The sequence below is a fragment of the Amphiura filiformis genome, chromosome 18 (assembly GCF_039555335.1).
Source record: "Amphiura filiformis chromosome 18, Afil_fr2py, whole genome shotgun sequence".
In the NCBI taxonomy this organism is placed as follows: domain Eukaryota; kingdom Metazoa; phylum Echinodermata; class Ophiuroidea; order Amphilepidida; family Amphiuridae; genus Amphiura; species Amphiura filiformis.
The window spans coordinates 47772692-47786900 of NC_092645.1; the positions used below are offsets into that span (position 1 = coordinate 47772692).

At 35.1% G+C, this 14209-nt stretch overlaps 2 protein-coding genes across 3 annotated transcripts in view; both read left to right on the top strand.

The window, feature by feature from the left end:
* The window catches only part of LOC140139194 (uncharacterized), an 893593-nt gene that overhangs the window by 248149 nt on the left and 631235 nt on the right, over positions 1-14209 (top strand). The window lies entirely within an intron of this gene.
* On the top strand, positions 901-13401 carry LOC140138753 (uncharacterized). Of its 2 annotated transcripts, XR_011857056.1 has the most exons (6): positions 901-1205; positions 3545-3766; positions 4305-4385; positions 5054-5331; positions 6208-6402; positions 8670-8747. XR_011857056.1 is itself a non-coding variant. In XM_072160516.1 (5 exons), the coding sequence occupies exons 1-5, from the start codon at positions 5298-5300 to the stop codon at positions 11240-11242; spliced, it is 735 nt and encodes a 244-aa protein (XP_072016617.1). In that variant the 5' UTR covers positions 5194-5297; the 3' UTR covers positions 11243-13401. The 2 variants fall into 2 exon arrangements, 1 of the variants encoding a protein (XP_072016617.1); XM_072160516.1 differs by lacking the exons at positions 901-1205; positions 3545-3766; positions 4305-4385 and adding exons at positions 10318-10396; positions 10894-13401 and having other exon boundaries at positions 5194-5331.

Here is a 14209-nt window from a genome sequence, read left to right on the forward strand (position 1 = left end):
AATAACCGTTATGAACCAAATAACGCCCGAAGATCAGTAGTTCTGATGAACGATCCACGCGTGGTTGTGAACATACATCACCCATGAAGCAGTAAAAGTGAGTCCAGTTGAATACGGTATATACAGTTAAAATATACTGCGCCAAAAAATATCCTTACACTTGGAAAAATAATCATAATTTCAAAGCTGATGAACAATATTGGGGTAAATTTGTTATTTCAATAGGTGCACTGTTTAATCTTCCACATTATGACACCGCGTTGAATACAATGTGACCTCAAGAAGTAAAGTTACAAGCAATTGAATAGACAAAGACCCCGTTTGAAAGTGACACACTAGCCTATACAAAGCGCAAAAGATATCAACAAGCGCAATAAAGAGACAACACAGTTTCTTCAATGAAGCTTTATTTAAGGCAGTTTTATTTCAATTTTTACTTCTCTGTACTTTTCATAACTTTCATTTTATTTGTGAGTTCTTTTGTTGCAGTTTTTTTTTTTGTTCCTTTTGTTTTAAATTAAAGGACATATAACCACAGATGCTTAGTCCGTGGAGTTTTGAATAGGCCAGTTTGGCACTTTTAAAACTGGACATTCGTCTAATCAAATGCTTGTAACTTTGCTGCTTAAAGTCACATTGGATTCATTGGAGTGTCATAATGTGCCGGATTAGATAGTGCATTTATTAAACAAATAAATTTACCCAAATATGGTTTAGTTTTAAAACTAGGATTTGTTTCTTCCAAGTGTAAGGATACTTGTTTGGCGCAGTATATATTAATATTGACCATAGAAACTAATATAGTCTCGTGATACAAGGAGGTGACAGGGTTGTGAAATTGTTTTTCTACTATAAAATTTAAAGTTTTGGTATCTACTTCCTGTGCAGAGCTGGTGGTTGACAAACAAAAGGAACAGGATCTTCCGGTGTTTAGGCTTGAGCCTTGTTTAATACTGCCTACGCGTAGTCTGTGTGTTAAAGCTGAATCATTTTATTCGGGTATCTTCATAGAAAACGATGTTTTATATTATACATGTGACACTCTGTCTGTAAGTCATATGCTAAAAAGATTGGATTTACCAATTGGAATTATACCAAAATGGCGTTATTAGATTTTAGTGTTTTTACGTCGGTGGAGAGATTTTGCGGTTTTCTTTTCATAAGTGTTTTAATAGGAACGGAGTACACGGCTGCGAAGTATAGAGGTACGTTATTTAAAATTTGCATATGTATATAGGTTTAGCTGGATGTTTATTGCTTTCGTGTAATACAAAATTTGCACTTCTCCTACAATTATGAAAAACGAAAATGATAATAATAATAATAATAATCATTATTCTCTTTCGTCTAATTATTATTATATACATTTATCATTATTTCATTATTGATATTAGTACTACTACTTAAAGGATCATATTTATTTACTATTACTATTATTGTCACAATTTTTCCTTATCATTATTATTAGTAGTAATATTTAAATATTTTCATTATTATTTATTTTATTATTATTACTATTATTATTACTACAGGGTGTAACAATAAAATGTATACAATTGTATTTTGACTTCTCAGGAAAAAACTAAAAGACTTATGGCACAAATGTTATATGCAATACAATCAGTAATATATTGGCTAAAAGAAGACGTTTAGTTGGTTTCTTTACTAAATTGGGTTCAAAAGTTATGTCCGATTAAGGGCTGGGGTATGAACGTTTGGACAGTATTTATTTTGGGACATTAGAGCACATCAGACATATCGAATTGCATTCTGAATACGGAAAATGTCATTCTGATATCAAATAATTTTGAATTTTTGAAATTCGCAATTTAATACACATTTTATGGCAAATCATTAAAAATTGATATTTTTGATATTTAACAGTACTTGAAGTAAACTTTATAAATCTGATGATTTATACTTAAAGTGTATGTAGGTGGGTTGAAAAGCCGACGATCAATTGAAAATTTTGACCTTACGTATTGAAGATATGGATTTTTTCCCCAAAACACCCAAAAAATTAGGTCTTTTGGGGAAAAATCCATATCTTCAATATGAAAGGTCAAAATGTTCAATTGACCGTCGGCTTTTCCTCCCTGCTACATACACTTTAAGAATATATCATTAGATTTATATAATTTACTTCGAGGACTGTTATATATCAACAATTCGAAAAATATCAAATTTTTATAATTTGTCATAAAATTTGTATTATATTGTGATTTTCAAAAATGAAAATTATTTGATATCAGAAAGACATGCTTCGTATTCAGAATACAATTCGATAGGTCTGAGGTGCTCTCATATGCCACAAAAATACTGTCGAAACGCAATAAACGCTCATTTTAGATCCCTTAATTAAATCGTCCCGAAAACGTGTTGGACCACTTTTGCCATGTTTGTGCATATCAAGTTTGAACCGCGTAGATATGCTTATCGTGCATTAAACACAAAAGAATTATAAGTGGTGTTTCTTCGTATAATTAACATCAACTTAATAATGATATGATATTTCTTTAAAATCTATAAATGAAGTCATGACATTTCTTTCAAATTATCTTATAGATAAAGTAATTGTTCATATCCCTGAGATATCATTGGCAAAACTGAGAACTGTTTTTGCATCCATGAGTATACAATAAAATTTTGAAATTAAGTTCAGCTGGGCTTCTAGCTGTGCTGGGGCGACCACTATTGCCAGGATTTCTGTTAACAAATTTCTCATACTTCTCATAGTTATATGTAATTGTATGCCTTGATGGAAGACGTGATCTTATGGTTTCTGCTTGACCCCATGTGCTACCGAATGTCACAACCATAAAAACCGGCTCTTCTAACGAGAATTGGGGTTGAAGTTGTTGAGCTGCCGCCGCGATTTCTAGTAAATGAGGTTGTTATTTCAGCGCTTAGTTGTGACTTATAAAAACTCAAGAAGATATTCTATTATGTAATCATTCCTACCACTTCGAATACCCCATTGTTTAAAACTATTAGAAGAGCACCGTCCAGGCTGGTCCATGGTTTAACTCTATTCAGTCACTTTTGTAACACTTAGACAAAAGTGGCCCAGGCAGTTTTAAAACTAGGTTACATAATTGGCCATATCTTCACTTGTATACCATCAATTTTATTGGAACAAAGCTTATCTGCTGGCTAATGAGATTATCTTGATAGACATATAAAAATCAAACCAAAAAATAAGCGGCATACTTGTGTCATTCTATTTTCAAAATTGTACACATTTTATTGTTACACCCTGTATTATTATTATTAGTGTTATTATTAGTATTATTATTATTAGCATTATTATCATCATCATTATTATCATTATCATCATCATCATCATCATCATCATCATCATCATCATCATCATCATCATCATCATCATCATCATTGTCGTCGTCGTCGTCATCATTAAGATAAGGATCTTGTTGATGATGACGATGGTGATAAACAACTTCCACCGAAATTCGGTTGGAATCTTTGAACAGCATATAATTAATTTTGCATAAGTATAAGTATTAAAATATTTTTACTCCAACAGATATACGTCTTATCGGTGACGAAAGTCTTCACAAAGGGGCTTTGAACATATTAAATGATATTAACTGGGGAACAATATGCGGGAACAAATGGAGTAAAACCAACAGCGATGTTGCTTGCCACCATCTTGGATTCCCTAATGCGTCATCAATAACCGTAGAGGGCGGTAGATTTCGAACTAGAGGTGACGATATGTGGCTTGGCGATGTCCAATGCAATGGAGGTAAGGAGCCTTTATAACAACATGTTCGATAAGAATTATTATAACGGCTATAATTACGAGAACAAAAAAAAAAAAAAAAAAAACAACAACAAAAACAACGAAAACTGATACCGTTCTTAAATTTATAAACAGTGGATGACTGGATGGTCACCAGATTCATCCTTCCTTTAATAACAACGGTATCGATACCTAATCTTTATAACACTTTCATTGGTTTCATACTGAAAAAAAACCCACACCTTCCGACAAAATCTGTATTTAACCCGATATTTTTATACTGTTTTCTACCTTACATTAAGATGTATCACCAAAACAATCTGATGACAAATTTTGAGTGCCCTACTTGATTGCATCCACTTTTTGACAATACAGGTCAAATGTCACCATATCCCCCGTCCCCACATACATTTCAAGCCGGATTACCGCTAATGCCCAGTGGTTTAGACATTACAATCAAACATATGTATATGGAGGGAAGCAATCGCATTTTGTTATACATTTATTTCTGTTTGTTAATTGTAACCATGTTTGTTTTCAGATGAAACGCATATCTGGGATTGCTCACATACGGAGAATCCTAAATGCGAGAACACTCAAGAGATAGGACTTATATGTAACGGTAAGACTAGTGAATAAACAATAAATACACATTGTTCAGTAAGGCTCGAGTCTAGTTTTTGCAAGAGATGCTTGGAAGCTATTAAAAGACATTTATTTGCTGCAACATTCCATGTAATTAATTCACTGAACCATAAAAGTCGGGGTTATCTTAACTTTTTTCTTAACAGGTATTAGAGTTTCTTTTTGATTAAATTACTCATTTATGAAAAATAGTTGTCAAACAGAATTTAGAACATAAAAAGCATTTTAAAATACGATGTAGAAATATGTACCCTCTTTTTGGCCGAATTTCATAAATGGTTATTATATATATCTCTATGAAGGGGATAAAAGTGGCAACAAAACCTACTTACTTGATGCATAACTAAATCAGTATATATGTTCCAAACTTTAAAACAAGATAATTGATCGAATAGTTTTTGGGATTATACCCAAATGTCTTGGATACATGTATGTATGCAGTGGAATGGAATCAGCCATGATGACCATTATCAACTTGCCACTGTCAGGACTGTGACGGTGTGACCCTAAAGAATAGTACACAACGTTCGCGGCTAGTAACCACCAGACAAGCATGTGCTTGCTCAAACCACGTGAACTCTAATTTCATGGTTTATAGAAATTAAACTTTGGACACAAGCTAAACAATCTAATTTTTTTTTTCAGTTCCTGGATACCTTGGTTGTTATGGCAACAATGCAACAGATTGGGTTCTCAACGCCGGCCATATTCGCTCCAAGGCATTGACGATTCAAACGTGTCTTGAGTTCTGTAAAAAGCTAAATTTTGAAATAGCTGGTTTACAAAAAGGTGACTGCTACTGTGGGTATGACCATGATATCTACTACAGGCTTGGGCAATACGATGATAGTGAGTGCAATATTGTGTGTACCGGAAGCAGAGACGACGCATGTGGAGGGACAACAAACTTTCTATTTATAACGGTAAGTTGTTATTTAGATGACAACCGTTTTTGTTTTGTTGTTGTTGATGTTATTGATAAATGCTTACTATAATACTATTTTTATCTATTTATCTATTTCCATTTTATTAAAACTATCGGGAAGAAATGATGTATATAAGATAGACTTATTATCAGTTATGATCAGAAGTGAGGTTCTTGATCGAATAATAATCACAAACGACAATTTGGCCAAGCCACGTGGGGAAACCCCATCAATGTAAGCACTGTTTTTCAGGGTTGCCCAGGGGGTCAAAACAAAATACATCAAAGTCTTTTTAAAACACGTACATTAAAATAATAATATGAGAAATACCGATATTAACATAGAATTACACATACAATATACTTTATAAAAAAACACTATGTAAAAATTCATTTATATACCCATGCCAGCAGGGATTACATTAGATGCACATATATTATGTAGGAGCATTTTCAATATCAAAATTGCACGAGGAAAAGTAATTAACTAAAAATGGTGTTATGAATATAAAATTTGCTTGAGTGCTCTGAGACTTCCTGAAAGGGATTTTTTTTCCTATTAAAGTTAATTCGTTAAAAGACACCCCCCCCCCACACCCCCTTAATATATATTTGCGGTAGTCAGAATTATTTTTGCATGATGGTAAAGTGCCAGTCCAACTATTTCATGTAGTAAAATGATTTAAAAACAAATATTTATAATAGTAAACTAATGATTCGTTTCCCCGACATTGAAGCCCTAAATACCAGTTGATTTAAACAAATCAAATTTAAATTATTACTAATGACCATTTACCACCTAAGAATTCAGTACTTTGATTATATAAATACTATGTCTTGATTGCCTACCAATGAACTGTCTGATTCTTTATAGTTTCCGCAAGTTTCTGTAACGACCTTGACGCTCCAGTTGGCGGTTGGTATAAAGGCGAGTCCACGTTTTTTGGAGAGTCATTGACATTTGGATGTAATAATGGGGTTGAACTCATCGGAAATGACGACATACGATGTATCATTGGTAGTGAACAACATGAGGTCAGATGGAGTGCTCCATTGCCTTACTGCTTTGGTAAGTAGTATCTATGAAATTGTAGGCCTACTTGGTTAATAAACGCGTATCACTTGTTGGGAGTGAAATTTTACAAAATAATGCACTTGTACTGAGATGTTGATGCGTCTAATGCACGAGCCCCGACGTTGATCCACAACCTAGACGTTGATCCACAACCCTTTAGCACACTTTACAGGTTGTTGCTGACCGGGTTGTTGCTTACCACTAAGGCCCTACATCATTCCATGAACCATTTTTACAACAATTCAGGGACTTTGCAGCTTCAAGAGCGCACAACCTAGACATTCCACAAATGATCTTCACAGCCGGGATCAGCTTCCCGAGTTTCGTACGGGTTACAACGAGACAATTGGCAGTAAGTTCCTTGTCCAGGGGAATTTCAAGCTAATTTCCACGAGAGCGTACTAGGTAGGCACCGCCAGGGTTCGAAACCGCAACCTCTCGCCAGCTAGAGGTGTTTGTGCTCAAAAATTGATAAACAATAAAGCCAACACACATACCTGGTATCCCAAGGCTCATAGGGTTTACGTTTTCCACCATGTGTATTATTTTCATACTGGTTACTTACTATTTTTCACAACTCAATAACTGCACTTCATATTGAAATGTAAATGTGACTTCCTTAAGGGGGTACTACACCCTTGCCAAATTTTGTGCCTATTTTTGCATTTTTCTCAAAAATTATAGCGTATTGGTGACAAGTAAGATATGTATATTATAGGGCAAGGACTACAACTACTGCACTGGAAATTTTATTTCAGCACAGACAACAGTTGTGGAGTTACAGTCAAAAATGAGGAAAACCAATATTTGATCAATAAATCAATAACTACTTGACTTGAGTTGCTGAATTTTCAGTGCAGTAGTTGTAGTCCTTGCCCCTATAATATTCATATCTTACTTGTCACCAATGCGCTATAATTTTTAAGAAAAATGCAAAAATAGGCACAAAATTGGCCAGGGGTGTAGTACCCCCTTAACTAAGTTTCAATAAGATCAACGTATTACTCTGCAGAAACTGTATTATTTAAGCAAACTGATCAAAACTGAAGGAATATGACAATGAGGCCCCGACTCGCCTTAAATGGTGTGAATCGCAATCTGTTTCTGAAAATACATAATTAAATATATAGGCTCTGTGTATGTTTTTGTTTGATTCAATAAGGGATGTCTAAAAGGCATTGCAAAATAATTCGAAAGCTTCACACTTACTACGGTACTTAATGTAACAGTTTGAAACAAAAACATCTCAAAAAAAAAAGTAATTACCCCCCCCCCCCCCCCTCCTTAAATAATGACTGTTATTCAAAAACGGTCTGTTGTATTACAAATCTGTAAAATGCGTTGGAAGCAAAATTTATTTCTGCGCATTTGGACACCTTATTTGGCATGATAGCTCAAAACACCGGTCAATTTAATGTAGTGAGATCCACATTTGAATGGTTCTCTTCCAAAAATACAAAAACACTCAGATAACATTACACAAATTTCCTTTGACTATACTGAATACAAATCAATAGAATTTACTGCAACTTTCATATCTTGGGTTCCATTGATTTAAATGTACGCTGCGACGTCATTATGCCCGGAATTGAATTCCTGGTCTACGTGTTCAAATGAACTGATTTCGGTTAAAACATCATCTGTATATGACACACGTTCGTCAAAGGACAAAACACTGCTTTCTCAACCAAAAACCAAGACACATACTGGTGATCCTTCATTTCAATCATGTCCACTCCGGATATGGAATTCTCTACCTCGTGACATCAGGGAAGCTGGTAAACTCCAGCTTTTCAAAACAAATCTGAAAACATACCTGTTCAGGTATTTTTCTTGCTCTTATCCAACTGTCATGACATATACTATGCTTTGTATTGTGTGTATTAGTTTATGTCTCTGGTTCATGTACCTGTATATATTTTCTTTTATACCGCTCCATTCTTTGGGTGTTACCTACATGTAAGCACTCACCAAATTTATAATAATATGTATATAACATGTTTATTAGTATGATATTACTAATATTATATTGTGGGGCGCTTAATAAATGCATATTATGTTATGTTATGTTTTTTGTAATACAATAACTAGCCCGTTTTTGAATAATGACCACTATTTAAGGGACAGGGGGGAAATTACTTTTTTGAGATGTTATAGACGTTAGTTGAGAGGAGGATAATTATAGGCTGGTAACTATAGAAACACAAAGTACCGAAAACTTTTACGACGTTATCATTCCTATGATTTCTTGATGTTTTCAGGCGTTACAGCAGCACCGACACCCGCGAAAAACAGGAACGATATTAAGTCTCCGGATAATCCCTTGCTACAAGAAAATGGTAAGCAAGATATTCATTACGTTTTGTTACCTGGAGAGATTTGATCATGTCTCACCTCCTTTTTCAACCAAATCGACGGTAATAACGCTTTTAGTGAGGGATCGACATTTACCCACAAATTGCATCAGGCAAAACTCACTTCCTGGGAACCAAATACCACACAAGGTCATTGTTATGTAACTGATTGACCCATTTGTGTCATATACTACCTCTAGCTATAATGGCATCCTTGTGATCTGGTCATCTCATTGACCTCAGGAGGGAATTCAATGTTTGATCAATTCTCTCCAGGTAGTAAAATGTAATGTCAATGTAAAGGTTAAGTCATGGAAGAGTACATTCTCACAGGCCTTAGTGTTCATGGCGTTTAGGCTACAGTCCCTTAAATGAAGTTGTTGTAGTGGTTAGGCGCACCTCCCGCACAGCTGTTCTGTTTATACCTTCGAAGCTAAATTGCATGCCGGTACCCATTTTATACACCATTGCAGTGTAGATAGAGAAAATGAAGACCTGAGCGCAAGAAGACCGTAAGTCCACTTGGCCACTCAACATGTATACACTAAAGTTACGTATAGTTTCTTAGGGTTTTATAATGTTTAATACATGTCCCAGGGTGAAACATCATAAAAGGTTGTGAAAGATTTGTTTTGGCCCCTGAACATGTATAAAACATTGTCCAACTATACGAAACTATACGCAATTTTAGTGTATACATGTTGAGGGGCCAAGTGATCTTCTTGCGCTCAGGTCTTCAAATATAGGTTATGGGTCTTTCTAAAGCTAGGGCACAACCCGATAGAACCCCCGCTGGGGTTCAAACTCACAAAGTTGTATCCATATCACACATCAAGCAAAGTAATCAAACCGTTAAACTGAAGTTTGGAATTAAATTAAAATACTGTACTTACTATTTTTAGCAAAGCTACGTTGCGTGTGATACCATCACACTTCATCAGGCAACTGACCCGCTGGACTGGTCATGTGACAGACGTTAAACTGTAACAAACACATTTCCCAGGGGTTAACATGGTTAAAATGTTCATTTCAAGTAGTGGTAACTACTTCTTCGTTGGATCATCCAATAAGCATTGATTTTCAGTATGCATTAGTATTGAATCACCATACACCCTTAAGGGGGTACTACACCCCTGACCAATTTTATGCCTATTTTTGCATTTGTCTCAAAATTTATAGCGCATTGGTGACTAGTAAGATATGTATATTATAGGGGTACGGACTACTAACAACTACTGCATTAAAAATTCAGCAACTTAAGGCAAGTAGTTATTGATTTATTGATCAAAAATTGGGTTTCCCTCATTTTTGAATGTAACTCCACCACTGTTGTCTGTGTTGAAATAACATTTCCAGTGCAGTAGTTGTAGTCCTTGCCCCTATAATATACATATTTTACTTGTCCCCAATGCGCTATAATTTTTGAGAATAATGCAAAAATAGGCACAAAAACCTTAACATTAGCCAAACAGTTATTTAACTAAACAGCGGAACTTTATTTCTGCAAAAATAAAAAACAAATATGTCTTTCTTATGCTACTGTTTTTATTTCTAGGTGTGCTCGTATGGAGTATAGCCGGTGTGGCAGGATTTTTACTCATTGTTACTCTTCTGACGGTTATCTTCAGTGTCAGGTAATGTATTCGTATAATCATCTGTATAATATAGAAAGTGTGGGAGCGGAGACAACAACTCGATCTGGGACATGGATATCAAATGATTACATGTGGGAAAGAAGGCTAGCCACAGACCTTAAAAGTTGGTTTTGCTGCGGTGGGTAACACCTTGTACCTACTGTGGCACGGGAGAAAGTGTTATTTGGAATGCTGATTAGCAAACATTAATATTTATAGTTAAGCAAATAATTGAAAACTACCAGAGATGTATAATCATATTGAGAGCCATTAGAGAATGGTGGTGACATGAGTTTTTCTTAGATGAGGGCATTATGTGGTCTTGAAATGGGGCCCAGTGACCAATCACATCAAGCAAGCAAACATTTTCCCTTTGTTTACTTTTAAATAATGTGGCAATGACTAAGCGAACACCCTTTTTAACAAATTTACATTAAGTTACTGTATCAAATAAAAAGCAAATAATTATGTTCTTATTTCTTTGATTCCAATACCAGGTCGAAGAATAGGCGAAATTCAGCTGACGCGGAAGAACATTCTGTTGATTTTGACCTTGAACCTGCAGGTCCTACCGGAACTTATAGACACTCTATGAATAGTCTCCATCTTCTTGATACTATACAAGACAATAAAGAAAACGTGACACAGGAGAAACAAGCGAAGACTGTTATGTATTTGAGAGAAGAAATGAAAGAGGGCGTCGGCATGCAAACTAATGCATTAGCAGTAATCCCATTAAGAGATGAGGAAGATATGGAATGGGACGAAGATATTGAACTTGATTCCGATCTTGAAATTGATCCAAGGACTTCGTCTATCGAACATGTTGGACGAACTGCACTGTAGAATTGATACATTTTGTACCTAATATGGATAGTTGTTAATTTTGCCACACGTTATTGCTGTACACTCTAAGAAATGAAGTTTCTAAATAGAACTTTTTCGTCCTCTCAAAAAGGTTCATTAATTTTGGAGAACCCTCTAAAAAAGCGAAAACAATTCTGTATTACATTTTGGGGGCCCTTTCGACGATTTTGGAACCATTTATGGTTCTTTAGAGAACCTCTACGGGTTCTCCTGAGAGAACAACTTTAGAATCTTTATTTCTTAGAGTGTATAAAGAAAATATTATCGTCACCCTAATAACAAAACTGCCCAAGTCTTTCTTACATGTTTCTCATTTGCAATTTTGATTTTCTGAATAATAAACCCAAATGAATCAAATTTCTAGCCGCATTCTTCATTAACTTGTGGAAAACATCTCTGTGATGACTTTGGCAGTTTTGTTATGAGGGTGACGTTGTGATACAGCCGAAGTAGCACAGCGAGAGGAGGAGTTGACGAACAAGATGATGACAATAATAATGTAATTTTTCAAGTTCAATGTATGTATAAAATCTCATACAAATTGTGTAAAATTTACCTAACCTATTTCGATGTTCGTATAAAATCTTATAACGTTTGCGTAAAATTTTACCTAACATGTGTTTTGTAAAAAAAGAAACCCTAGCCTGAAACATTACTCAGTAAGAATATTTACACAATTGCAAGGTTTTTTTTATCGAATTGTTAGTTAGTGTCTTTACCTAATTGCTGTGTAATGTTTTACGTGATTCGTCTGTATGTTTACCCAACCCATAATTTGCTTAAGGACATTTATTATGGGGTTCTATACGTAAATCTGAATTGTGTAATCTTCACGCGGTTTCTGTGTGAAGATTACGTTTCAAATCAAATCGAAGTTTTCCGAAGTTTATTATCAATGACACCAGGTCATCGACGGTGGCGCAAACGCAACGATTACGTCTGAACATAAATCTGCGTTCAAGAAATCTGTGAGAATGCATATAAGGTCCTTACACAGATAACAATTTCTAAAGAGTAAGTAGAATAGTGTGCACGGGGGATGAGTGCTGCTTTTCACGCACTTCCTTCGGGAAACAGGTCTTGTTCTACACTATCGCACTTACTCATAGATTTCTTGTGCTGGGTGCCATTTATTGGACTGTGAATGTTGTCCGGGAAGCTGTTCCATGTCAGTGTATTTTGCTGTTATGTCAGTTGCACAAATACTTGGTTACTGACATGTGTTTAGGCGACGAAAATACAGAAACCCTGTTATACGGGCGGATGGACCTTTCAAGTAGGGTCGGTCGGTCTTGTGGTTAATTTTGATGTACAGGATTTTCAGATATGACCTTTAGAAAAATTATAAGTTTCTTTTTTTGGCTTAGTGTAGTATAAAACATAATAATGGTCAACCAACGTATTCAAAGCAGTTTGTAGAGAGCTTGCGATATCCAAACCCCTTGATCATACGCCCGTGTAACTAAAACCACTCTCCTATGACAGTGCAAAGGTCGCGTATAATTATGTAGCCAATATTAACCACTCTGAAATGACCGTGCAGGCGAAGACGAAAATCTTCAAAATGTGTCCATTTTACAATGTATTAAATGGAATCAAGGATATTGAAGGTGCAAAGGCAAGTCTAACTATTGATATGATCCATTTTTGTAACATTTATTACAATAAAGCTACAGCGATGTGTGAAAAATTGACTTAATTTAAACGCAAGGGTCATACGTAGAGATTGTCCATTGAAATGTGTTATTGATATTTTCCGTATTGAAATGACATTGCGTTCACATTTTGGACACCAACGTCTTATAAAACGACAGTGGGTGTAGATTTCAAATGGAGTCACTCATTCAGAAAACTCCCTCTGTGCAAGATTAAGGCCATGCCTTCCATAGGGGTGTATGGATTTCAGGTCACATGGAAGAGATAGGAAGCCAATAAGTGCATCTATATATATCCATAGGTCTAGCAGTTCTTAAGTTGAGGTCAATTATATATCAAACGAACGAAAGTTTTGGGCGTTTCCCGCGAAACATCATGAACATGGGGCGGAAATGAAACCCGTTATATCAAACCTTAGGATCTCCGCTATTTTATTATAGAACCCTTACCATTCCCTTTTTTGTGAGTTTTATTTCCAAAATCATGACCCCCCCCGACCCGGCATTGAACAGGTAAAATCACCGGGGTGAATTTATGTTTCAGTTGCCTTAATCCAAATTTACTATATATTGTGTGACGTGGAAAGGATTTCACAAGGAAGTATTTATTCAGTCACAATGCATCATAAGATACTATTATCAGTTGTGATGTGCCCTGAGTAATTTGATTTGATTATTTATCTTTGTTTACAAAATTACATGAGTGATGACATTTTAGGGATTCCCCTCTCAGCAAATTAAATGGATAACTGGGAATTCCCCTTTTCATTGTGTTACACAATTGGAAAGTCCTCTGAGATTGCAAAGTGAAAATGATGTAATGGAATTCCCCTAAGGAAGTGATGTAATGAGAAAGGTTAATGTTATAATTAATAATTAAGGCTTGGGAATTCCCAAGATCACATTGGCTATTAATACTTGGGTTTTCCCATTGCTTGGTATATAAGAAAATGTAAACACAATTATTCACAGTTTGTAGTGTTGATCTGGGCAATTTTTTTTATTTGCAAGGGTTAGGTGATTAATAACGCCATTAAAACAGCTATAATAGGTGAAACAAGCAACAAGGAAATTTTATAAACATATTTTATCAAAAAATAAAAGGAATTATTTATATTAAAAGCTTGAAAGGGTAATTTCCAGTAACTAAATAGCGCCACCAATTTTGGCATTAATACATACATTTTATATACGAAAAAGCTTGTAAAAAGTACTATAAAAGTGAATAATTTTGTAAAAGAGGGGAAAGTAAAGTTGAGAACGACTCAAAAGCATCTGTATACATTAGCAC

What these genes read in the sequence shown, in the direction of transcription:
- LOC140138753 (XM_072160516.1), top strand. Translation starts at nt 5,298, where the DNA reads ATGTGGAGGGACAACAAACTTTCTATTTATAACG. An exon ending in TCCATTGCCTTACTGCTTTG is followed by an intron (nt 6,403 to 8,669) that starts GTAAGTAGTATC and finishes TGATGTTTTCAG; the next exon opens with GCGTTACAGCAGCACCGACA. An exon ending in ACGGTTATCTTCAGTGTCAG is followed by an intron (nt 10,397 to 10,893) that starts GTAATGTATTCG and finishes TTCCAATACCAG; the next exon opens with GTCGAAGAATAGGCGAAATT.